This window comes from Mangifera indica, chromosome 16 (genome assembly GCF_011075055.1).
Source record: "Mangifera indica cultivar Alphonso chromosome 16, CATAS_Mindica_2.1, whole genome shotgun sequence".
Classification (NCBI taxonomy): Eukaryota; Viridiplantae; Streptophyta; class Magnoliopsida; order Sapindales; family Anacardiaceae; genus Mangifera; species Mangifera indica.
In genome coordinates, this window is record NC_058152.1 from 6,378,073 (window position 1) to 6,404,109 (window position 26,037).

General features: G+C 33.1%; 1 protein-coding gene and 2 long non-coding RNA genes across 3 annotated transcripts; 2 read left to right on the top strand and 1 right to left on the bottom strand.

Annotated features, from left to right (window-relative positions):
* Positions 1 to 6,526: 6,526 nt before the first annotated feature.
* Positions 6,527 to 10,321, top strand: LOC123199448 (pentatricopeptide repeat-containing protein At1g80270, mitochondrial-like). Its single transcript, XM_044614459.1, has 3 exons — positions 6,527 to 7,016; positions 7,396 to 7,898; positions 8,877 to 10,321. The coding sequence occupies exons 1-3, from the start codon at positions 6,692 to 6,694 to the stop codon at positions 10,122 to 10,124; spliced, it is 2,076 nt and encodes a 691-aa protein (XP_044470394.1). The 5' UTR covers positions 6,527 to 6,691; the 3' UTR covers positions 10,125 to 10,321.
* Positions 10,322 to 14,338: 4,017 nt separating this feature from the next.
* LOC123198824 lies at positions 14,339 to 19,914 on the top strand. The gene is made up of 2 exons (XR_006498158.1): positions 14,339 to 15,467; positions 16,200 to 19,914. It is a non-coding gene; the product is annotated as an uncharacterized LOC123198824 (long non-coding RNA).
* Positions 19,915 to 20,345: 431 nt separating this feature from the next.
* LOC123199812 lies at positions 20,346 to 23,451 on the bottom strand. The gene is made up of 2 exons (XR_006498428.1): positions 23,281 to 23,451; positions 20,346 to 20,906 (listed from the first exon to the last, which is right to left on the bottom strand). It is a non-coding gene; the product is annotated as an uncharacterized LOC123199812 (long non-coding RNA).
* Positions 23,452 to 26,037: the final 2,586 nt, after the last annotated feature.

The window sequence follows — 26,037 nt, forward strand, 5'->3', positions numbered from 1 at the left end:
TCTATAACACAAATCAATTCATTTACTTTTTGGTACTTAAATGATTTTAGGCCCAACAATGTTAGCCTTGACCATCCCCTTAGGAACCCAAACTTTTCTAAATTTGAAGGTTTTAACATTTTTAATTGAACATTATCTAATAGTATGCCTAAAAAATGAACAAAATTTGTATTTCATAAGCAATGCATGTGGTTTCTTACCCCCATAATATCCTAAACATTATTTGTTAAGACCACTTCTTTGAGATGCAAACATCTCATTTAATCTTTTAGTACCTGTTTTGAATTTTTCAAATAACTCATTTGAATTGGACATTTTCTTTTTCAATTCTTCATTTTCAATCTTAATGTATTCCAACTCTGTCATGCATGATTCTTTTTCATTTAACACAATATCACATTTCCTTTCTAATTCACCATGATCATGTAAGAGTGTATCATGCTCTTTTTTAGTGCATACTAATTATTTCTTTAATGCTTTGTATTTAGTTTGCACGCATTCACACTCATCCTTTAAAGATCCAAATGCATCTTTCAATTTATTTAAGGAGTATAAGTTTGAATCATTTACTTTATCCTTTGAATCGTTTTTTACCATAACATATATGTTGGCCTTTTCCTCCTCCAACTCACTCTTATCACTTGAGTCATTGCTTCCACTTCAAGTGGTGGCAAACACTTTCTTCTTTAATCTATTCTCTTTTTTGTACTACTTTTTCTTTCTTAGAGGACAAACTTAGTAAATATGACCTTGTTTCTTACACTCATAACATATTATCTCTTTCTTGCTCTTTTCGCCATTTTCTTTCCCTCTTTGTCTAGCAAATTATTTTCCTTTATGCTTCTTGGATCTTGATAAGAATTTGCTAAACTTTCTTACCAGGAGATTTACATCATCCTCATCCATGGAAAAGTTTCTTTTCTCTTCCTTCTTATCACCAACTTTTAAGGTAATATCCTTCTTTGCCTTAACTTCCTCCTCCTCTTTTGGTTTCCTTTTCATTTCATAGGTGAGGAATGTGCCTATGAGCTCATCCGGACCTAGTTTAGTAAAATCCTTTGATTTTTTAGTTGCAGTTACCTTTATCGTCCATGATTCAGGCAAGGATCTTAATATCTTTTTAACTAATTTCACTATTTCAAACCTCTTTCCTTGTCTTTTGAGATCATTGACAAGGTTTGAAAACCTATTGTACATGTCAGTGATGTTTTTTCTCTACTACATCTCAAATTGTTAGCATTCTCAGAAAAGAAGTTCAATTTTTAACTCTTTGACTTGACTTGTTCTTTCATGTGTTGTTTGAAGGATGATCCAAACTTTTTTAGCCGATTTGCAAATTGGCACACAATTAAACTTTGTTGCATTTAAAGTAAAAAATAAGATGTTAATAGTTTTGGCATTCAAACTCATCATCTATTCATCTTTTTCATTATAATCCATTTCATCTTTTGGTTATTTAGTTCAGGATCCATTGGTGTTAAATCTCTATGTTCAATAATTCTCTAAAGGTTGAAATGAATGAACCTAACATGCAATCTCATTCTATTTTTTCTTTATGTGTAGTTGATGCCACTAAATAAAGGAGGACTAGTTATACATTGTCCTTTGATAAAAGCAAGGGTGGAGGAACTATCCATTTAGAAAGATTATTAAACTCTAAAAATCGTTTGATTTTGAGAAAATTAGAGCTCAAGCTATTGATATCAATTGAAAAATGAACCTAAGGGGGAGTGAATAGATTCTTAAAAATTTTTAACGCACGAGCAATTAATAAATGCAACCAACAATAAATAAATGCTAAAATAAAATAGTAAGGATAAGAACAACTCAATTTATAGTGGTTTGGAGCTCTTGCAAGCCTTTTATATCCACTTCTCTAAGCAAACTGTCTTGGAATTCCACTAATACTTAAAACTTCTTTTTACAAGTAGTTTGTCTAGGATTTCATCCTATACAATACTTGAATCAAGATTTCACCTACAAGTGTTTAAAATACAAGATTTTGAGTATCTAATGTCTCACAAAGGTTGGAAATACAAGTTAAGCATAAGGTTTCTCTATACGAATTACTGATCTGAGGTTATCTACGAAAGGAGGCCAGAGGCTTAGAAAACCCACCATTGCTAACTAGATTTGCTAGTCCATCAAAAGGAAACAAGTATACTCAAGCCGAAGACAAAGGAAGACACTGAAAACTCTGAGTTTAAGCTTAATAAAAGAATAAGAGTGAGAAAGTAATGAAGATGAATAGCAAAGATTATCATGATATTTTTTTCTAATCCTTCTTCACGTCAAAATTGCTCTATTTATAGATTTAGAGTGGTTGAAATCGCAATATTTCTGATGGGGATGATAAACTAGTCTTTTGTCTTTTAAAAATGACGTTTAAGACTTGAAACAACTTAGGCATGGGTAACATGTTCAAATGGCATGGTTGGAATTGAGTTTTATGGCTCAAGGTCAACCTCGATCAAATTTCCCAATAGATAGTTTTAAATGCTTAGGTAACAGAAGGAACGAATAACATATACTTTGCATGGGTAGCTTCCACTTCAAGTCTTTGTTTTTGAAAATTTTCTAGAAGTTTGCACAGTGTCCATGTGGATGTAAAGCACGACATGCATACTGACTTGATTTTACATATGGCACGATTGGCATATCTAAAGCACGACTCGACATGAAACTCTTGACTTTGATCACTTTGACCATGGTCAACTTTTTTACACGAGGACCTTTATCGATACCCTTCAAAATTGGTCAAGCATGGTTGGCATCTTGATGTGGCTTGGTTAGACAAGTCATTGCTAAAATTTCCATTTTGCCCTTTCTTTGAATAGCTTAAATTTTCCTTGGTTCTGGGTGACTAAGTCATGCATGACTTGGAATTACTCTTTGCACAAGTGGAGCAAGGATAGCACGACTAGACCAAAGTGATTTCCATTCAACACAAAATCTAGAAAGCTACATGACTTTGGCATAGTTTGGTGTCCGACTTAATTTTTTTCATGAGCTAAGTGTGCCATATGGAGTCTAAGTCATTCCCTAAATTAGCTTCACAAATTCATATTTTGTACATTTTATAATGCTTTGACACATTTTTTAGACATGTTAGCACTTTTAACTTTGTTTTTATCATTATCAAAACACTAAGGGTCTAACACCTTTGGTCAAAGTAATATTGAAGTTATAAACGTTTTTAGAATAAGTATTTAATATACTCATAGAGTTTCAACGATTAGTCATCTAATATTTTTATCATGATTTTATCATTTTAAGGGCATATTATTTGTACAAACACATTTTGCAAGTATTAACATGAATGTATAATTATTTCCTTTTATTAATAAATAATTAAATTACAGTATTATAAATATACAAATTGATTGATAATAGGGCACTACCCTAACACTTACGTGCGTGCCCTAATTTGTTTTTATATTGCTTTCGTGCACTTCACATGTTAGCACAATACTTTAACATGCCTACACATGTAAGCTTGATTTACATGTAAGATTGATTCACATAAACAAACAAAAAACAACTTCAATCTGTATAATCTACATACAAATTATAAAATACTAAATTAAAAACTTTTAATATTGTAAGACTGTCTGATACTTCATACATTCTAAATTGGTTAATTTTCATAAATTTTCCTATATTGAAGTGATAAATCATCCTCTTATAAGATCTCGCTGAATCACAACTTTCAATGATTAAAATTATTTTGCTAGAGTTTTAAGGAAAAGACTTAACTAATATATAATAGATTATTTCCTCCTCTCAATAGTTCAATCAAACATAAAGCTCACATCGATATTGTACAAATTTTTTATTATTTAAATCTAATTGTAAATTGCCATTAAAATATTCAATTACTCTTTTTTTAATCAAAATTACAATTAATATTAACTTAAATTAAGAACGTTCGTGACAATTTTGACCTTTTCTTTCTTTATATCTTATTTTTTTTATATATATAAATACACTCAGGAAACTAATATCTCGTGTTAACAGAAATTTAGACATTCACATAACCTTAGTTACTATTGTGTTAATTTTTTTATTAAATTCAGTAGAAATAATATAACCTTTGTTGTATGAACTGAAACATTATATGAATCCTAGGATCCCCAACAAAAATATAATGTTATAAAAAATAATATATATATATATATATGTGTGTGTGTGTGTGTGTGTATGTGTATGTGTATATGCCCGTATATGAATAGATTTTTAAATATCTATTATTTGTACAAAGCAATTATCTGTTGTTAACGTGAATTGCTCGTTGTGGTTGCATAAGTCAAAGAGTCAAGTAGCCCAACAGGGGCTTTCTCCCTGGCCCATAAGAATATTTCAATTTTTTCAAAAATACCTATACTTATTTTAACGTTATTAATTGGTAGTTGCATTTGTACCCATATTTATAAAAATGTGAAGAACTAGTCCCTAAAATTTACAAACTGTTATATCATTTATATTAAAAAAGAATCATTTGATATATCCTAACTTGTATATTATATTACCAGAGACCATTGATTTCTTACATATACACATACATACATACATATACATACATATATATATATATATATATATATATATATATATATATATATATATATATATATATATATAATGACACTTTTTGCATTCTCAAACTTTAAAAACGGATTGTCTTACCCATTATACTTTGTTGGAATGACTTAATAGAAAATTAAGTTTGAAAGATATTTATGCCCTTAAAACATACTTACAAGGTTTGTGTAGGAACAAACATTCATTGCTTGAGTAGGTGTTCCATCGTTGGTCACCAAATTACTCAATCTTTCTATGGTGTATAATGTGCAATGGAATGACATTATTACTCTAAGGAGTAACTTGAGGACTTCAAATATGACTATCCAATTTTCTTGGAGTAGATGTTTTACTTTTTTTTTTTTTTAAGTAATGGAATATATTAACAAAAAGCAAATCAAGCGAAAAAGACACGAAACAAATTAAACTCGTTCTATCTGAGAGAGAGGAACTAAGCTAAACAAAAGAAGTAACTCTTCTTGAAGGTTTATCACAATTTCTACCATGATAGAAGTTCAAGAAGAGGACAAACAAATAAGCTAAAACAATTTGTACATCAAGTGAGTGCCCTATCCATGAATATCATCTATACTAAATCAGAAGACCAGCATATTGCAGGTCATGTGATAGGCAAGTCTGGATAAAAAGTCTAGGAAGTTTGACATGCCACAACATATGTTCAATCTTTAATCTCCAAGTTTGTTTCAATCTTGGCAAAATGAGAAATGGGTAGTGGAACAATGTTGGTCCTACGTAGTAAGGGTGGATACAAACCAAACTAAACTTAAACACCTCTTGTTCGAGTTCAGCTTGAATAAAAAATGGTATGATTTGAGTTTAGTTTGAGTATACCGAGCCAAAATTAAGTTTAGATCAAGTTTGACTCGAATAAAAAATAATTCGGTTTGGTTTGATTCGAGCTCATCTTGATTTTATAACTCGAATCAATGGATAGTAACTCAATTTGACTTAAATTCATTGTTTAAATTTATGACTTGAATTTATAGCTCAAGTTCGTGGTTTATTAATAAAATGACATTATTTTATCTAAATAATATTCACAATTGTTGATTTGAGCTACAAATTCAAATCATCAATTCGAATTATGAATTAGAATTAATTCAAGCCACAAATTTAAATTACTAATTCGAGTTATAAATTTGAATTGAACTTAAACTAAACAGAACTAAACATCTATTGGATCAAGTTTGGTTTGGTTTAAAAAATGAGTCAGATTTTCGACTTAGATTCGGTTCAAATTTAAATCAAACAAATTCAAACTAAACCAATTTTTTAAATCAAATCGATTCGAATCATATTTAAGACTACTACTGGGATGACCTTAAATCTTCATGTATTAGTGTTCCACCTTATTGGAACAATTGTTTATTCTTTATTGTTCATTTTTATCTTAAACTTGGGAGCAGTAAATAGCTTGAGGAATTCTTGTGTGTTAAAAGCAGATTTTATGCATTTTCATATTATAGTTGTGACTTTATATAATATAATGCCTTAGAATTTTGTTAGTTTTTTACACACTTATTTTACTAGTTTTTTTTATTCATTAAAACACCCCAAGATAGCATAAATTTTCATAAATCATTATTTTATTTAAGTCTCATTGGAGTGTATAAGAATAAAAATTATTTTAATAATATATATTTTATTATTAATATTATTTTATTTGATTTATCAATAATAAATAATTTTGATAATATTTTATTATTAATATTAATATGATGATAATATAGAAAATAATTTAATTATCGTATCAAATTATTTTTTTTAATTAATATAATAATTAACATAAAAAATATTTAAAAAAATTTATACATGAAAATATTTTAAAAAATAATATCATAGCAAAAACAAATTTATTTTTAATTAAAAAAAAAAAGAAGGTTAACTTATAGAGAAAAATTTGGGGTGGAGCCATTAGACACCCTTTTGCAAAAATCATTTCACTGGTACTTCCACCCACACGCCACCAACTTATACCAGTCCACTCCAAAAACCCTAAACCCTTCTACAAATTCAGAAACTCGACTGCCCTTCAAATTTTTTACTCCTCTCCACCGAAAACAACCAAGCCAGCAGACGAGAAAACAAAATGAGGTTACGGTTGTTGGCTTCGAGGGCAATGAGGCCCCCCAAGTCTTCCAATTTTAGAATGTGTGCGCGCTCTGTTGTCACTAAACCTGTACGCCAATCACCGGAATCTTCGTCGGCCGAAGCCCCTGCCCAACCAGATTTTCCGCCGCGAACCCTCGTCAAAATCCCCACAGGTTTACAAGCTTGTGAAGTGGCCGGCGTTGATATTTCCCAATTTTGTTATCATGGTAGACTCTCTATTGCTAGAAATTGCCCTATGTGTCTCGTTGATACCGAGAAATCGTCCAAGCCTGTTGGTTCTTGCGCCGTGCCTGCTCTTTCAGGTTCGATATTCGCTCTTCGTTTATGGATTTTTTTTTTTATAAGTTCCCCTAATATGTGATTATAGGTTATTGATTTTTTTTGTTCCATAATCTGAATCAGTGTAACTAATTTTATTTCTATGTTAGAATATGCGTATTGGTTATCATTTGCCATCACGGTTGATCAATGATTTCTTTAGTTTTTTAAAATTCTTTTCGTGTGTTTGCTGTTTCATTTCTGGCTTTTATGATTTATCATGTAAAGTTTAGTTGGTTTTTTAGTTGATTGGTTTTTGAAATTATTGTTTTTTAAGAGTTGGCGTTGTTGACTATGTGTGTGGTTTTATTTTAAAGAACTTTAGTTTTCGATATGGGTTTATTATCCGGATTCTTCGTGCAGTTTCTGATAGAGGCCTATCCACACTGAGATTATTTTACCATTCATCATATTCTTCTTCAAAATTTTCAATTTTTTCTGCTGGAAGAAGAGGCCTTTCCTCCCATGCTAATATGAAAAGTGGTGGGTATGAAGATGACTTGGAAGAAGGTTTTTCAGAACTTGAAACAGCTGCTAGTGAGGCAGTGCAAGAGAGCAATATTGAAGATGAAAATGATGACGAATTAATTTCTGAGCCTGAGCCATCAGGTGATAATGATGATAATGATGATCCTGCTCAAAGTGATCTAGAATCATTAGATACCGAGAGTGATTCAGCTGAGAAAATGTCTCGAAAGAATAGGATGTTCTCAGAATTGTTCAAAACCATCATTGCTGCTCCAGGTCTGTCAATTAGTAGTGCCCTTGATAAGTTTGCTGAAGATGGAAAAGATTTGAGCCGTGCAGAGATTTCAGCGGCAATGCTCAATCTTCGTAATCGTCGAATGTATGGGAGGGCCTTGCAGGTGATTGATATACTGCTATTCTGAATATGAACTTTATAGCTATTGCTGTCATTGGTATTATTCTATCTGTCGCTGAAATCTACAGTTTTTGTGTCTACTTCCATATATCACATAGCCATCATAATATATCTGCATCCTTTGTGTATGCTGTGTATGTACATATGCCACATGGCCATATTATTTATTCATTTGTGTGTATAAATACACATTTTTTTGCTGTTGAAAATTTTCAAACACAGCTGTTGCATGATGGTTTGATTTTGATCATTTTCTGGTAATATTCTTTCCTTCATAAATCATTCTTTAGAATTGACTTCACTTATATGTGTTTGATATTACATACATCATTTTTCATTCTCTTCTTCACATTTCATGTATCAAAATGCCACTGTCAAATCCCGTAAAATTGCTTGCTTGTAGGTTTTGTATACAAATTCAGAGAATGTCAGTCACAATTAGTTCACAAAAGGGTTTTGTATAAAATGAGAAATTGATCTTCTTTGGATTTCTGTATTATTAAATATTCTGGATACGGGAAGCTATTGAATAGGAAGTTTGTTGGTTTATGAGAGTTGATCCTCCTGTTAATCTACATTTATAGAAGTTTAGCATATCTATTTTATGGTGCTGATATGTGTGCATGTGTGTGTATGTCTATGGATATGTGTATTTGTGTTGTATATATCTGTGTATCAGCATAAATGTATATATCTATATTCTCAGTGATCCTTTAATATTTACACAAATTATGATACCAATTGTGATTCATTAAGCTGCAATATTAACGATGTCAAATATAATGTAAACAGAAAAAAGTGCATCGATCAAATGATTCACAATTTTTCTCATGATATAGATTGTGATAAATGTTCATATATTTATTTGTTTGTCTTGATTCATGTTATTTTGTGAAGGCATAGTGCTCTTTTTCCGTGTCTGAGCCTTAGCTCAGAATTAAACATTTTGTTTATATTACAGCTCTCAGAGTGGTTGGAGGCAAAGAAGCAGCTTGACTTTGTTGAGCGAGATTATGCTTCTCGTGTTGATTTAATTGCAAAGGTACGTGGCATCTGGAAGGCAGAACAATATATTCAGAAGATCCCAAGATCTTTCAGGGGGGAGGTAGTCTACCGAACCCTGCTTGCCAACTGTGTTGCTGTCACAAATGTGCAGAAAGCGGAAGAAGTTTTCAACAAAATGAAGGACCTGGGATTTCCAATCACCTCATTTGCTTGCAACCAGCTGCTGCTTCTTTATAAGAGAGTTGACAAAAAGAAAATAGCTGACATCTTATTTTTAATGGAGAAAGAAAATGTCAAGCCCTCCCTCTTCACTTATAAAATCTTAATAGACACCAAAGGTCAATCCAATGACATAACTGGGATGGATCAAATTGTTGAGACAATGAAGGCTGAAGGCGTGGAACTTGACATAAGCACACAAGCCATCTTGGCAAGGCACTATGTTTCTGGTGGGCTGAAAGAAAAAGCAGAGTCTATGTTGAAAGAGATGGAAGGAGGCAACCTAAAGGAGCACCGTTGGGCCTGCCAGGTTTTGCTTCCTCTATATGCAGAGCTTGGAAAGGGTGATGAGGTGGAGAGAGTTTGGAAATTCTGTGAAGCAAAACCACGGCTAGACGAATGTGCAGCAGCTATTGAAGCTTGGGGAAAGCTAAACAAAATCGAAGAAGCAGAAGCTGTTTTTGATAGAATGTTGAAAACATGGAAGAAGCTCTCTTCGAGGCATTATTCTGCCTTATTGAAGGTTTATGCAAACCATAAAATGCTAGCCAAAGGGAAAGATTTGGTTAAGCAAATGGCAGATAGTGGTTGCCGTATTGGACCATTTACATGGGATGCACTCATAAAGCTTCATGTGGAAGTAGGAGAGTTAGAAAAGGCTGATTCTATTCTACAGAAGGCAGCGCAGCAGAATCAACAGAAGCCAATGTTCAGTTCTTATATGGCCATCATGGAGCAATATGCAAAGCAAGGTGATATCCATAATACTGAAAAACTATTTCATAGGATGAGACAGGATGGTTATGTGTCTCGATTCCGGCAATTTCAAACTTTAATCCAAGCATATATAAAAGCCAAAGCTCCAGCTTATGGAATTAGGGAGAGAATGAAAGCAGATAATATATTCCCAAATAAGGCTTTGGCAGCAGAATTAGTTCATGTTGATCCATTTAGGAAGACAACGGTGTCTGATTTACTTGACTAAGTGCTGCTGCATTTGGTAATGTCACAGCTATCTTATCTATGCAGAGGCATGATATGTTATTTAGACAAGTATTTCTGATTGTTTGTATTAGAACCCTAGTTTGGAAACCTCTTCATAAAGCTTGGTAGGAGTTTTAAGGTATATGCCATTAATTATGTTCTTATTTTATTTATATCTCAAAAGTCAGGTTGCATTTCCCTCGCTCTCTCTAAATATATATGATGCATGCTTAACAAATTTCCATTTCTTTTGAAGCAAAATAGCGGACAAGTTAATCATGTTACATATATAGTGCTTGCTGTATGAATTTGTTTTGAACAAACATATATATTGTGCTGGTCATAGTGCTATGTTAACCCACTTTTATTACTTAATCCAGTTTCTGTTTGAGAAATTGAGAGTTGACTATCTTTTGTTATTGAACCAAAGGAGAAGTCTCTTGTCTCGATTTTTATACTACTTATAATGCACTAAACAATGTAACGATAAAATCCTAATAAAGATTTCTAGTTGTTGTTGGTGTTGTTTATATATACACAAACTCATCAAGAAATGGTGATCGTAAAGTCCTCTGGTGTTGGGTGGGACTACAAAGGATAATTGGGTGAAGATTGATGCACTACGTCTAGACGGGGAAGTCAGTCATTGGTACCAAAGGTTCAATAGGGCTACAGAAGATGCTCCAGTTTAGTGGTGAGGAGCATGTTCGTTTTGGAGCTCATGCATATGGTGATCCATTATCATACTTGAGATAGGCAAACTCTCTTCAAGATTACCGCTATGTGTTTGGTGAGTTATATTTTAGGCTGAGTTTGGGGAATATTAGTCCCTTAGTTTCTTTTTATTAGGTATGGTAGATGTCCTCCATATGTTATTCTTATCTGAAGCCTATTCTCTTGCAAAATTGTAATGCCCCAAAACCATTATCTAACATGCTTATAATGGGATTGAAAAATCGCTTAAATAAGTAGAGTTTCTAACCTTAATGCAATATGATAAATAATTGTCCTTAACAAAATTGACACAATCAAATATTTTTTTTTTTCAATTTCCTCAGTTAACATTTTTTTATTCTTTATTCTCTTATTGCTAAACAGTTATTTACATTCTATGTCAATTCTATATACAAAAAGTTAACATTAAGAGGGTGAATCATCAACTTGGTAAGCTAAAACTAAATATGATATATGCACGCAAAAATATTTAGTTTAGATGCTGCAAATAAAATAAAACAAAAGAAGATATTTTAACATGTGAAACAAACAAATTTTTTATAAACTTTTAATATACAAATCTTAAGTAAAAATATGTTTTATAACGGGAAATTAATTAAAATAGACATGAAATTTTCTGTATAAATATTTTTTGGCAAAATTTTTGTAGTTTTATCTTCTTAAGTAAACTCTATTTTCTATTTCAACAATACCCTTTATCTTATTTTTTCTTATTCAGATTAGTTTTTATCAGAAAATGTTTTATTTTTTAGAGTATACACTAAGTTTAATTTTTCTGTAATTGTTAAGATTTACATATAAAAAACAGATTAATTTTTTATGTAATAGTTAATATTTATATACCTTTAGAAAAATGATGAACATAGCTATACAGAGAGTGTGTGTGAGTTGTGCACAGATGTAAAAAGTGTACATTCTTTTGAAAGGGTACGAAAATCAGGAAATGGTGCGCCTTTTTTTTAGAAGGGTGTGTGTTTTTTTGAAAGGATGCAAAAATGTGAAAAATAATACAAAAATATACGAAAGTATAAAGGGGTGTGTGAAATTGTGAAGGGGTTCAAGAAAATATGAAGGGATGCGTAAAAATGTAAAAGGGTGCGTGAAACTGTGAAAGGGTACGTGAAAATATGAAGAGACACGTAAAATGTAAAAGGATGCATGAAATTGTGAAGGGATGTGTGAAACGGTGAAGGAGTGCAGGAAAATGTGAAAGGCTGCATAAAAATGTGAAGAGATACTTGAAACTATGAAAAGGTATGTGAAATTGTGAAGAGGTGTGTAAAAATAATATATATTATATATATTATTAATATATAATATAATATATAAAATATATTATATATTATATTATTAATATAATATATCTCAAGCACCCCTTTTATATTCACACACCCCTTTTATAATTCACGCACTATTTTTATATTCTATGCACCCATTTGTATTTTCACGAATTCGTTTATATTTCCACGCACCCCTTTATACTTTCACACACTCGTTTGTATTTTTATACACCCTTTTGTATTTTTATGCACCCGTTTTGTATTTTCATGCACTTGTTTATATTTTTACGCACTTGTTTGTATTTTCAGGCACCTATTTATATTTTCAAGCACCCGTTTATATTTTAACACACCCGTTTGTATTTTAACACACCCGTTTGTATTTTCACACACTTATTTGTATTTTCATGCAACCGTTTTGTATTTTTATGCATTCGTTTGTGTTTTTACGCATCCATTTGTATTTTCACGCACCATTTGTATTTTCACGCACCCCTTCATGTTTTCACACACCTATTTGTATTTTTAAGCAGCCATTTGTATTTTCACGTATCTATTTTGTATTTTTACGTGTCTGCTTGTATTTTTATACCCCTTCACATTTTCACGTACCTGTTTGTATTTTCACGCACCTATTTTGTATTTTTACCCGCCCATTTGTATTTTCACTCATCCGTTTGCATTTTCACACACCTCTTCACATTTTCATGCATCATTTCATATTTTTACGTATCCCTTCATAGTTTCATGCATTCTTTCACAGTTTCATGCACCCCTTCACATTTTCACTCACCCCTCCACAGTTTCACACACTTCTTTATATTTTCACGCATCCCCTTACACTTTCATATATTTCGTACCCTTTCGAAAAACACACACCCATTTGCACATTTTCACATCATTTCCCTAATTTTCGCATCCTTTCAAAAGAACGTACACCTTTAGCACCCGTGCACAACCTACATGCACTCTCTATGCAATTATGTTCATTATTTTTCTAAAGGTATATAAATATCAATTATTACATCAGAAATTAATCTATTTTTTTATATATAAATCTCAACAATTACGAAAAAATAAAACTTAATTTGTTTACTCTTAAAAATAAAAGATTTTCTTGTAAAAACTAATTTGGATAGAAAGAAATAAGATAAAAGGTATTATTGGAATAGAAAATAGGGTTTGCTTAAAAAGAAAAATTACAAAAATTTTGCCGAAAAATGTTACGTGACAAATTCCATACCTATTTTAATTAATTTCCCAAAATAACTCATGTCCTATAGTGTCACCTATACTCTATATGGCCTGACTGGAATTTTAGAATTATATATTACTGTAGTCCTAGTGACTTGATCAGAATTTCAGAATTATATGTCATCTATACTCCTAGTGACCCAACCAAAATTTTAGAATTAAATATCACTTGTACTCCTGATGCCTTGAATAGAATTCAAAAGTATACACAATAAAACAAATAATCCAACTAAACCAAACTCACAGTTTTAAAGTTCAAAACAGAAATTCAAAAACTACAGAATATCTATCAATGTTTGAGTAAGTAAAATTTGGATAAAACAAAATCATTTACCGGATATTTTTATACCTACTTGGATACTAGCCCTAACTGAAAAGTTCAATTTTTATCAAAAAAAAAAAAAAAAAAACTCTTAGAAATATTCTAAAATTCCACTGGAAACCTTAACCCAAAAATATTTAATCATAAAATGCTCAAAGGAAAGACCTTTGACCTAACACACATTGACTCTATATACTCTTTGTTCCTTGAATTTATAAATTCTTATATGAATTTAAAAAAAAGAAGAAGCTGGGTTGAGTCAAAGAAGACATGCTAATAGTTTATAGAAAAAAGAAAATATTTAGCTTCAAGCAGATTTAAAAACTTCTTTAAAATCAATTTCTTCCACAAGTTATGATCATTGCCAACAATTTCCAGATTTGATAGTTCAAAGTTCTAGACATTTTATTAAATCCTAAGTAATTATAAAATTAGGAAATTTAGTAGAATTAATCTACACATATTAATAGTTTAAATAAAATAAAATTAAGCTGAAAATAATTAAAAAACCTTTCTAAAATGGTTTCAATCACGTGTTGCAAAAGCAAATAACAATTTGCAAATTTAACGATCTGGGATATTTCGTGGAATCCAAACTACCATTCTCTTACGTTATTGATTTTCTTGAAGCCAACAAACAGAGGTTTGGAAAAGTAGAACTCTTGGCTAATGGACATGGTTGTTTTCTCCTTTGAAGAGAACAGTGTGACAGATAAAATTTTAGAAGGTGGGTTATGGACCATTACAGGCAGACGTTTTGTTTTGAAAAAATGGACCGCGAATCTGAGCTTGGAACAACATTACCTCACTAGAATCCCCTTTTGGGTTAAGCTATACGGAGATTCCTTTGGAGTTATGGACTGTTAAAGGCTTGAGCTATGTAGCAAGTGCTTTGGGAAAGCCCTTGTATATGGATAAAGTTACAGAGGATATTTCCAGAATTGGCTTCGCTAGAGTTTGTATCGAATTTGACTCGGCAGTAGGATTTCTAGATGATTTTGATCTCATCATGCCTAATAGGGAAACTTTGGTGGTGAAGGTGGAATACAAATGGAAGTCAAAATTTTGCAATTATTGTAGTAAATTTGGGCACCTAAACAGCTTCTGTTTAAGCAATCCAGATCGAAAAAATGTGGAAAATGAAAACGGTGATCCCATCAAAGAAAAAAACACTAACCCAACGATGGATTCTCAAGCTTGCATGAGAGTTGTGAAAGGGAAAGGGTTAGCCAAAAAAGGGCAAAGCAGCAATTCAAATGGCCATGAAAGGTCCTATGATGACGTGAAAAGAGGGGAAAACGAGAAAGTGAAAGCTTGAGGCTCAATTCAGAAGGATGTTGGAAAAAATAATCTGGAGGTTTTAGAAACAAAAGGAAAGGAAGATAATGGTTCAAAGGCTGAAGGAGCTTTAAAGATTTAGAGCAAAACCAGGTGCTATGGTAGGAAAATATATCTCAGGAACACATTTTTCCTGGTCTTGTGCCGCCGAAAACCAGGAAGGGAAAGAGCAGAATCTCTTATAAGGGTACAACTTTGATTTCCATCTCGGAAATTATTACAGAGAAGCACCCTCCTGTTGAGGCTACTGGAACCTGTGATAATGAAACTGCCAAGCTAGAAAAAGATGTTGAGGATGCCCCTTCCCTGTCCAATCCTCAGCTTTGCAAACCTGTTAGTGTTGATGAAAAGGTGCCAATGGAAAGCAAGAAAAGTAAGAAGAAGAAGAAGAAAGTGAAGGCTTCGGCTGGATTGGGTACCATATCTTTTCATTCTCTTTATCATGTTTAGTCTTGGTTGTTGGAATATGAGGGGAATTAATTCTCCCTTGAAACAAAAAGACATTTCCAAATGGTTTGTTGATTTAAAGTTGGACATTTCTAGTCTCTTAGAGACTAGAGTAATAGTGATAATATTGATAAAATCAAAAAGAAGTTAGGTGACAAATGGGATTGTTGTAATAATTTTTCCCATCATGATGTTAAGAGAATTTGGATTTGGTGGAATAAGGATAAAGTGACTCTCAATGCTAAGAGAGTTTCTTCTCAATCCATGTTGTTTGATATCAAGATAGATGGGTTGCCAATTCACTTCTTTTGTACCTTTGTTTATGCCTTCAATTGTCCTTCCAAAAGGGAAGCTCTTTGGAAGGAAATTTTGGAAGATGATATCTTCACTAAACAGATGCCTTGGCTTTTTATGGGTGATTTCAATGCTATCTGCTTTAATATGGAGAAATGTGATGGAACCAATGGTAGAAATTCTTATTTTGATGATCTCAATAACATGTGCAATGAAGCTAATCTTGATGACCTTAATTTTATGGGTAATCTCTTCGCTTAGTCTAATAAAAGGGAAGGGAATAGAAAGATTTGTTACAAGCTTGATAGAGCCTTGGTGAATAAGGCTTGGTTGAGTGTTTTCCTGAATTTGGTGGCTTCTTTTGAGCCTAACTATCTCCTTGATCCTTGCTTTTGTATTGTTTTAGGTGGGGTTGAGGAGAGTAAAAGAAGAGTCCCCTTCAAAATTTTCAACATGTGGGTGGAGCTTGAAGACTTCATTACTTTAGTGAAAAAAGTTTGGAATTCTAAAATTACGGGATCGTCGATGTTCTGTGTGGTTTCCAAGCTCAAAATCCTAAGAGTGGAATTAAAGAAGCTTAATAAAAAAGAATTTTGGAATATTTCTGAAAGGGTGAAGAAGGCTAGAGAGGAGCTTTTGGTGGCCCAAAGATCTCTTGGAAATGACCCATTCAATGGTGAGTTGAAGTCTTTGGGCATGTCTTGCTTGAAAAGTACATCAAGTTGAGTAAAGTGGAGGAGTCCTTGGCTATGCAAAAGTCTAGAATTTGGTGGCTAAAAGAACGTGACAACAATACTTGTTTCTTTTTCAAATGCATCAATGGTAGAAGAAACATCAACAAAATTTCTAAGCTTTCTAGAATGGATGGAAGAGAGGTGGATGACCAAAAAAGTATTAAAGAGGACCTTGTCAATTATTTTAATAATCTTTTCAATGATGAGGGGTGGCATGGTGGTTTAGATGGCATTGGTGAGGTGATTGGCAACAAATTTCCATTGGAGTTGGCTAACATGTTAAAGGAAGATGTCTCAAAGGATAAGATTGAGAAAACTTTCTTTAGCCTTCCTAATAAAAAGGCCTCGGGTCCAGACGGTTTTGGAGCCTTGTTTTTTAAGAAAGCTTGGAGTATCGTTGGGGATGAAGTGGTGGAGGGTATAAAAGATTTTTTCTTGTTGGGAGAGCTCCTCAAAGAAATAAATTGCACTTCTATTGCTTTTGTTCCAAAATGCCCTAATCCCTTAACTTGCAATCATTTTAGACCCATCTTCTACTGCAATACTATTTACAAGTGCATTACAAAAATTATGGGTAATAGAATCAAGAAAGTATTGCCTCTCATTATTAGTCAAAATCAAGCGGCTTTCGTTGGTGGAAGGAAAATTGGTGATAATATTTTATTGTGCCAAGACCTTCTCAATAATTATCATAAGTCTATGGGAAAGGTTGAAAATTGCACTCTTAAGATTGATATTAAAAAGGCCTATGATTCAGTGAGATGAGATTTTCTTTTGGCTTCTCTCAAAGCTATTGGTTTTCCTAGCTTGATGATTCATTGGGTTGCCAAATGTATTTCTTCGCCTCGGTTTTCTATTAATGTAAATGAGAAGCTTGTTATGTTTTTTGGGAGCTCTAGGGACCTTAGACAAGGGGACCCTATATCTCCTTATTTGTTTGTTATTGCTATGCAGGTGTTATTCGGCCTCTTGAATAAAGCTTCTTTGGACTCTTCTTTCAATTTCCATTAGAAGTGCAAGGCTTTGAAATTATCTCACTTTTACTTTGCAAATGACCTCATGCTTTTTTGCAAAGTAGATGAGAAGTCTATTAATTGTCACCTTAATGCCCTTGATGTTTTTGGTAACTGGTTAGGCTTGCAAGCTAGTAATCTCAAGAGTAATTTTTATTGCTCTGGAAAGAGGGATAATAATGTCAAGAACTATTTGAGGGAAAAAGGCTTTGTTGAGGGAACCCTTCCTTTCAAGTACCTTGGAATTCCTCTTGGATTTTCTAGAATCAATGACAAGGATTGTCAGCCTCTAATCAATAAAATTTGTGGGAGAATTAATTTGTGGAGAAATAAATTTATCTCTTTCCCGGGCCACCTTACTCTTATAAAGTCCATTTTATTTAGTATTTAAGTCTATTGGTCCACTATGTTTATGCTTCTATCTAAAGTTCACCTGGAAATGGAGAGTAAGCTTAGAGTCTTTTTTTGGTCAGGGACGGACTCTTACTCTTCTAAGGCCAAGGTGGCTTGGGAGGATATTTGTGTGCCCAAAGAAGAAGGGGGCTTGGGGATGGTTCATACTAAGGAATGGAACCAAGCGGCAATGACTAGGCACATATGGAATATAGTGAATAAAAACTTCAAGTCCATTTGGGTAAAATGGGTTTATGCCAACCACATTAAGGAGAATTCCTTTTGGGAGATCAAAGCTTCTCAAAGTGGCTCTTGTACTTGGAGAGATATCCTTAAGCTAAGAAATTTGGTGAGAAAGCATATTTTTTATGAAGTGGATAATGGCAAAGATATCTCCTTTTAATTTGATAATTGGCATCCGTTTGGGCCACTTATTGATAAGTATGGAGAAAGTATCCTCTCCAATTCTGGTATCAAAAAATTTTATAAAGTTAGTCAAATCATTGGAAATGGTGGTTGGTTTTGGCCTTGTGCTTCCTCTAGGGAACTTAGGGAGATTCGAAACACGCTCCCAATTACTCCTAAGGGAGGGGATGACTTGGTGAAGTGGGGTTCTAACAGTGTAGGCAAGTTTAGTATAAACAAGGCGTGAAGCATCTTGAGAAGTTGTAAGCCTAGAGTGATTGGCCTAATCTTCTTTGGTTCAAATGTCATATTCCCAAGCATTTGATTATCCTTTGGTTAGCCATTAGAAATAAGCTCCAAACTAAAGATAAGTTGATGAGGTTGGGCATTTTTGACAACAATATATGTTGCTTTTGTAAATCTCAAGAGTCGATTGACCATCTTTTCTTGGTTGTGCAAAGGCTTTAGAAATTTGGAGAAGTATTCTTTGGTTAAGTAATCTTGGGTATGTTGTTGAGCCATGGTCAGTTTTTATTGGGAAAGCTGGAGGCTATTGGACTTTGCATAGCTTGAAGCATTGTTTGGGTAAGCTGAGCTTGGCTGCCACTGTCTATGCTATTTGGATTGAAAGGATTCACTGGTGTTTTCAAATGAAGAGAAGGAAACTATTGTTATTGTTAAGTTTATCTCTAATCTTGTCAGAGAGAGGGCTGGCAGCCTATCCAGGTTCAAAAAGTTGTCAGGGGATGACCTTGTAAAGTGTAAATGGAAGTTGCCTAGCTATATATTTGATAGCCCTTGAAGCTGCTGCTGGTGCCTGGTTTTCAGGCACCCTGTTTTCTTTAACTCTGTGTTTTTTTTACAGGTTTTTTTGGTGCTCTCTGGTGTCATTTTTGGTCTTGGAATTTTCCTCTCTGGACTGGCTGTTGGTTGATGCTCATGGTCCTCCTTTGCCCCTTGGCTCAGATATCTCTTCTCCTGGTGGCTTTCCTTTCCCAAGCTTCCTGGAATCTGATCCTAGGTTTCTGCTGCTGCTCTTTTTTCCTGTCTTGCTGTTATCTGCATTTGTTTGTGCTGGTTGTGTCTTCTTATCGCCTGGTGAGGCCTGGTGTGGTGCCTTTGTCTGCTCTTGGCGCTGCTGCTGCTGCCCCTGGATTTTCTCCTCTCTTCCTGCAGTCTGCTTTGGAAGGCTACCTTGGTGTTGGTGTCGCCTGGAGAACCTTGCTTTGCCTTTCCTGTTTGTGCAACTGTGTAGCCTTTTGGGTGAATTCTTGCCTTTGTCTTTGCTGCCCAGTAATAGCAGCTTTGGTCACCTTTTCCTAGCATTTTAGTTTTTTAACCTATAGCAATTTTTAGTCAGTTGTAGGCCTTGTTCTGCATTTTTTTAGCCAGAAGCAGTTCTTGTTTTGCCTTGTATTTACTATTTTTTGTACTGTTAGGTGGGAATTTTTGTTTAACATAGACACATTAGTTAAGCCTGCACTTATACTTGTAATGTTAATGATATAAAAATTTTGTTTGTTTCTTTTTTTGGCTCGTATTGTAATAAAAACTTTGATAGGTGTTTAAAAAGAGATATTATTAGTCTCTCTAGCTCTTGTTATAGAGGTTTTAGCTTGTCTTAGTTTGTGTCATGAGTTGTCCCCCCTCCCCCCCAATCGAGAAAGATGAGTGTTGATTGTTTCGGTATCCTCCTATTGAAAGACTCGTTTTTGTTAATATATACTTTTACTTGCCAAAAAATATATCAATTTTATTTTAATTTTAATAAATCATAAATAATTTACAAATTTACAAAATTTTCCAAACAATAAATTATAAAAGGTTTTGTAACATACTTTAATATCATAAGTAAAAATTTCAAATTATTTACCATACTAGAAAACAGTAATTTAATTTCATAGAATCCTTATGTAAACAAACTACTCAAAAATTCAAGTTTTATAAAAATTTGTTAATAACTAAAATAAAATCTATAACAAGCTTTTTTTTGCACAAATCCACCAATTCAAGAATAATAGAAATTTTTAAATAAAACTCAAAACTAATATTTTAGATTTTACATTAAAACAAGCTATTATCATGGAACAAAGCTATAAAATGCAAACTAACCTAGTTAACTTATACAACCATATCTCTTATTCTAACAAACAAAAATAACTTGTTAATCCTAACAAAAACTAATCTAAAAAATAAATCAAATATCATATTCATATGCGGATAATTAAAACATTGAAGATTTATTATATTGCAAGTGCACTTTTCCAACTATACTTCATCACTACTTCAAGTCTCTTTTGACAATGATTTTACTTTCTCTAAAGGTAATAATCATAATCTCTTTTATTATTTTTTTAGAATGTTTGAGTTGGTTGAGTGCATGACTTCAACAAGTTCAAAATTTTGCCACTCTTAATCTCCAATTATTGAGAAAATATCTTACCATACTTAACATCTTATCTTTATCCTTAATAATCATGGCTATCTACACCTATGCGTTTATCTCTTGCATGCCACTTCATGACTGTGTCTCCACCTCATCATTGCCATCACCTCTAATCTTGTCACCTGCAAAATGCAAATGAATGAGATGAGTATATAACTAAGTAAATAGGGATGATTTATCCTACAATCTCAAACCTCAAACTATCCCTGTCCTTTATTACTCAGGTTATTTTAATCTTGATCTTAAGCTATTGTTATCTAACTCGAATCTCATGGAATCAATATACCCACTCTAATGATCACACTCAAGGCAACTCTCTCTAATTTGGGTTGTCCAATCACTCATTGTTGTTCAATGGACTCACAATCCTAGCTAAAACAATCAATGAACCCCCAATCAACAAACTTTCTATGTCTTGGTAAGTCCTAGACTCCTCAATCAATAAACTATCTATGTCCTAGGAAGTCTTAGCCATTCAATAAACCCACAGTCCTAACAATAATATATCTCCCAAACTAAAGACATCAATCGTCATACTTTACCCTATTTACGAGTATGCATAGGTCAAGGGTACTCCCTTACCATCCTAATAATATCAATCTCTATATCCCGTAGGAATCAAACAATCTCAAATCTCAGTGGGATATCTGATCCCTATCAATACCTAATCTTTTGAAACATTCTCGAACTTATCTTGAGTAATATCTATTCTCTACCTAGGATTCTCTCTTTTTGATCATATATATTCTCTCTCTTAGGTATCTTACCTATCAGATATCTTTCTTGTATTCATATCAGTCTTTTCCTTGGATATCTAACCCTCAAGGAATCTCTCATATTCGTATCACATCTTTCCATTAGGCATCTAACGCCTTAGGCACTCTTCATATCAATCATTTTCTTTCCCCTAGGTATCTTACCATTTTGGTATTTACCTCATGTTCATATCAAATTTGATAAGAAGAAAACAAAGAAGAAAAAACTTAAATTTGATAAGCAAACTTGATTTAGATACTTCTCTGATACTAAGATGATGCAAACCCTAAAGAGCACAATAAGACCCATAAGCAAGATAAGGAATTCAAACTCCAAGAAAGCTAAATCAAACTTATATAAGTGAAAACTTTGACCCAATTTTTATTAAGAAACACAAACCAAAATAATAAGAAAGAATTTTGACCCCACACTCAAGAAGAAGTTGAGAATGTGAATGATAAGTTATATTAGATCGCCATAAGAATAATCTTGATAAGATTGAAGCGTTCTCAAAAGAACCAAGAAAAAAAGAAGTCTCTCAATATTATTAGTCTTATGCAATCCCCCTCTTCAAAGTGTTACAAGTCTATTTATAGCAAAAATAGAATCCTAAATAGAATAAAAATCAACAACCTAACCCATTAAATAAGCTTAAATTAAGGCATAGTTCAAGTCATCACAATTAATAACTTATTAAATAAATGACTAGATTTAAATTAAGGCATAGTTTCAGTCTATCTCAAACATAAAATAATTAAATAACACATATATGCATGACCTAAATTCTTTAAATATACTATCCTTGAACTTGAATGAAGTTTACTAAGCCTTGATGTTCCTCTAAGCTTTGTGAGTCATTTTTAGTCCAAAAATCTTTAATAAGCCTATTTAAAGCTTCTCACATCCTCTTAGCTTTGGCTCGTGTTATCGAAACCCATGTATGAGCAATAGATCACTTGAAGTTGTGCTTCCTTGATTCCCATTAGTCACCTTGAGGGCAAGGTCCTACTGCGTGCATGATATCTTATAAATCTTGCTTCCATATAAAACTATTCATAACTCACCAGACCATACTCTTGGGACGACCCCTAAATCTTGAGTCGCAAATTCCTTTTCTTGCTTTTCTTTTTTTTTTTTCTCTCTTTTCTTTCCTTTCCTTTTTCTCCTCCTTTTCTTTCTTTCTTTCCAAAAATTGTGAACTATTGTTCATGGGACTGTATATTTGGTAGGGCAGCCTTCTTTTTCATACAATTTAATAATCCAAATGGTCTTTAATTCATACAAGCTATATATTGTTGAAAAGAGGATTCAAAGAGCTTTCCAACAGACTATAATAGCACTCATGATTCATTAGATAAGATAGTCAAAACGTGAGATGAAGTCAGTGGCAAAAACTTGTATTTCCTGTTTGTTTAGGTAAAACAGTCTTTTTGGTTCATATAATATATAACAGTCCAAACGATCTTTAATTCATACCATCTATATATCATTAGAAAGAGGATTCAAAGAGCTTTCCAACAAGCTTTAATAGCACTCATGATTCATTAGATAAGACAGTCAAAACATGGAACAAAATTAGTGGTAAAATTGTAAATATAATCCAACTCTCTGCCATGAACAAAATCACACACATAGATACGCCAAATGCCGAAACAATATTTCTCAACTTCAAAATCATCATTTATAACATAGAGCCAAGAAACCAAAAGCATAAAACATAAAACACATTAAGGATAATACCCTTTATCTTGTTTTAAGTCAATCTTTGCTAGGTTGACTCCCTCCTCTTTGTCTTCCTTCTCTTATCACCAAAACCATCTTAAATCAACACCGAAACACGCTAACATATTCATATAATATGCATCCAATATATATAAACATAGGTAAAGAGAAAAGAAAGAGATCTTTTGGTTACTAACGTTTCTAAAGTGCTTTCTCTTCTTTTCTTTCCTTACTTGTCTTCCAAAACTCTTTCAAATCCTTCCTTTTTCTTCAAAAAACAAAGGAAAAAGCTTGAAGAAGGCTGAGCTTCTGGAAAGGACGGGAGAAGAGATGAAAATGCCTAAATTTTGTCTTTTATTCCTTTATATATTAGTTTTTCTTTTTTTTCTTTTTCTTTTTTTTTGTTTTTGTTTTATATATATATCTTTCTATATATAACCACATTCATTTGGACATGTATATTTCAACTTGTAAATGTCTCAAAGTAGGGTTAAAAAACATAAATATGTCTAGAATATACCTAAGGGTATTACAACTCTTCCCTCCTCACAAGAATTTCATCTTTAGAATTCACAAAAATAGCTCTAGATACTTCTCCTTCATGGTCGGTCCATTTCCCAAGTGGCTTCCTCTGCCTTCTAGTTTCTCCATAGGATTTTTACCAAAGGAATCTGTTGGTTCCTTAGTTGCTTAATTCTCCTGTCAAGTATCTGAATTGGTCTTTCTTTATAACTAAGGTCTTTTGATAACTTAATATCATCTGTATTCACGACCTGGGAATGATCATCGAGACATTTCCTCAAAGATGAGACATGAAATACATTATGAATCCGATCTATACTTGTTGGTAAGGCCAATCTATAAGCCACTTTACCAACTCTCTCAATTATCTCATATGGACCAATAAATCTGGAAGCTAGTTTTCCTTACTTTTTGAATCTCATCAAATGCTTGAATGGAGCAACCTTTACAAATACAAATTCACCTACATTGAATTCCAAGTCTCGACGTCAATGATCTGCATTTCTATCGATCCTAGGCTTTTTTTATTCTTTGTCTGATCAACTGGACATCATCAATCATTTTCTAGGTCAACTCGGGCCTAAGGGATTAAGATAACACATCTCTCTCTCCTATCTCGTCCCAGTGAAGAAGAGAACGACACCTTCTACCATATAATACCTCATAAGGTGTCATCTAAATAGTCGTTTGGTAGTTATTTTTGTAAGCAAACTCTACCAAGGGTAACATTTCTACCCACATAGCTTTATGATCCAAGCAATAAGCTCTCAACATGTCCTCCAAAATCTGATTAACCCTCTCCGTCTAACTATCTGTCTAAGGATGATAAGTTGTACTAAATGTCAAATTAATACCTAAGGATCTCTAGAGACTCTTCTAGAAAATTGATACAAATCTCGTATCACGATCATATATTATGGTCCTGGGTACCCCATGTAATCTAATAATCTCTCTAACATATAATCTCCTCAGCTGATCTATGGTAGTAGTATCTTTGATGGGTAAAAAATGAGTTGACTTGGTTAATTTATCCATAATTACCCATATAGCATTACATCCATTCTGAACTCTAGGGAGTCTACTGATAAAGTCCATAGAGATATGCTCTCATTTCCATTCTGGAATAGGTAGAGGCTAAAGCAACCCTAAAGGTCTCTAGTGTTCGACCTTAATATGCGGACAGGTGAGACATTTGGTAACAAACTCACCTATATCCCTTTTCATGACGGACCACTAAAAATGCTTTTTTAAATCCTGATACATTTTTACACCCCTAAGGTAGACAGTGTAAAGAGAACTATAAGCCTCTGTAAGAATTTTCTGTCTTAATTTAGTTATCTAGGGAACATACACTCAATCTCTAATTTTAAGAACTCTATTTGATACCTAAAAATTTGCCTTAAGACCCTCTTAAACCTTCTGAATTTTTTGTTGACACTACTCATCTCTTGTTTGAGCCTTCCAAATCTCATCTATGAAAGTGAGCTAAATCTTTAATTTGGTGATGGCTCTACTCATAAGTTCAATCTGCTCTCAGTCTATATCTCTCTGAATTTCTCTCTTGACCATCAATTGTGATATCATCACGTTTCTACTAACGGCGTCTGCAACCACATTAGCCTTGCCTAGATGGTACTTAATATCACAATCATAGTCTTTTACTAACTCGAGCCATCGATTCTGTCTTATATTTAACTCTTTTTTAGTGAAGAAATATCTGAGGCTCTTATAGTCAGTATAAATATTACATCTTACCCTATACAAATAGTGTCTCCAGATTTTCAAAGCAAAAATCATTGCTACTAACTCCAAATCATGAGTAGGGTATCGGGTTTCAAATTTTTTCAACTATATTGAGGCATATGCTATCACATTGCCTCGTTGCATCAACATCGCTCCTAAACCACCATGTGAGGCATTAGTGTATAAATCGTACTCAACTCGCTCCTCTGGAAGTGCTAACATAGAAACAGTAGTCAATCTTCTTTTCAACTCTTGGAAGCTTGTCTTACAAACATCTGACCACTAAAATGGCATTGCCTTATTTGTGAGAGTTGTAAGAGGTCTAGCTAATCTGGTAAATCCTTACACAAACCTCTGATAATACCCTGTCAAACCCAAGAAACTACGAACCTCCTTGATTATCTTTAGTCTCTGTCATTTAACTATAACTGTAATCTTACTAGGATCCACAAATATACCCTTTGTTGAAATCACATGCCCCAAAAAGGTAACTCTATCTAGCCAAAATTC

Excerpts from the sequence above, each read along its gene's own strand:
- LOC123199448 (XM_044614459.1), top strand. The coding sequence starts at position 6,692 with ATGAGGTTACGGTTGTTGGCTTCGAGGGCAATGAGGCCCCCCAAGTCT. Across the intron at positions 7,017-7,395 it reads CGCCGTGCCTGCTCTTTCAG|TTTCTGATAGAGGCCTATCC; the intron begins GTTCGATATTCG and ends TTCTTCGTGCAG. Across the intron at positions 7,899-8,876 it reads TGTATGGGAGGGCCTTGCAG|CTCTCAGAGTGGTTGGAGGC; the intron begins GTGATTGATATA and ends TTTATATTACAG.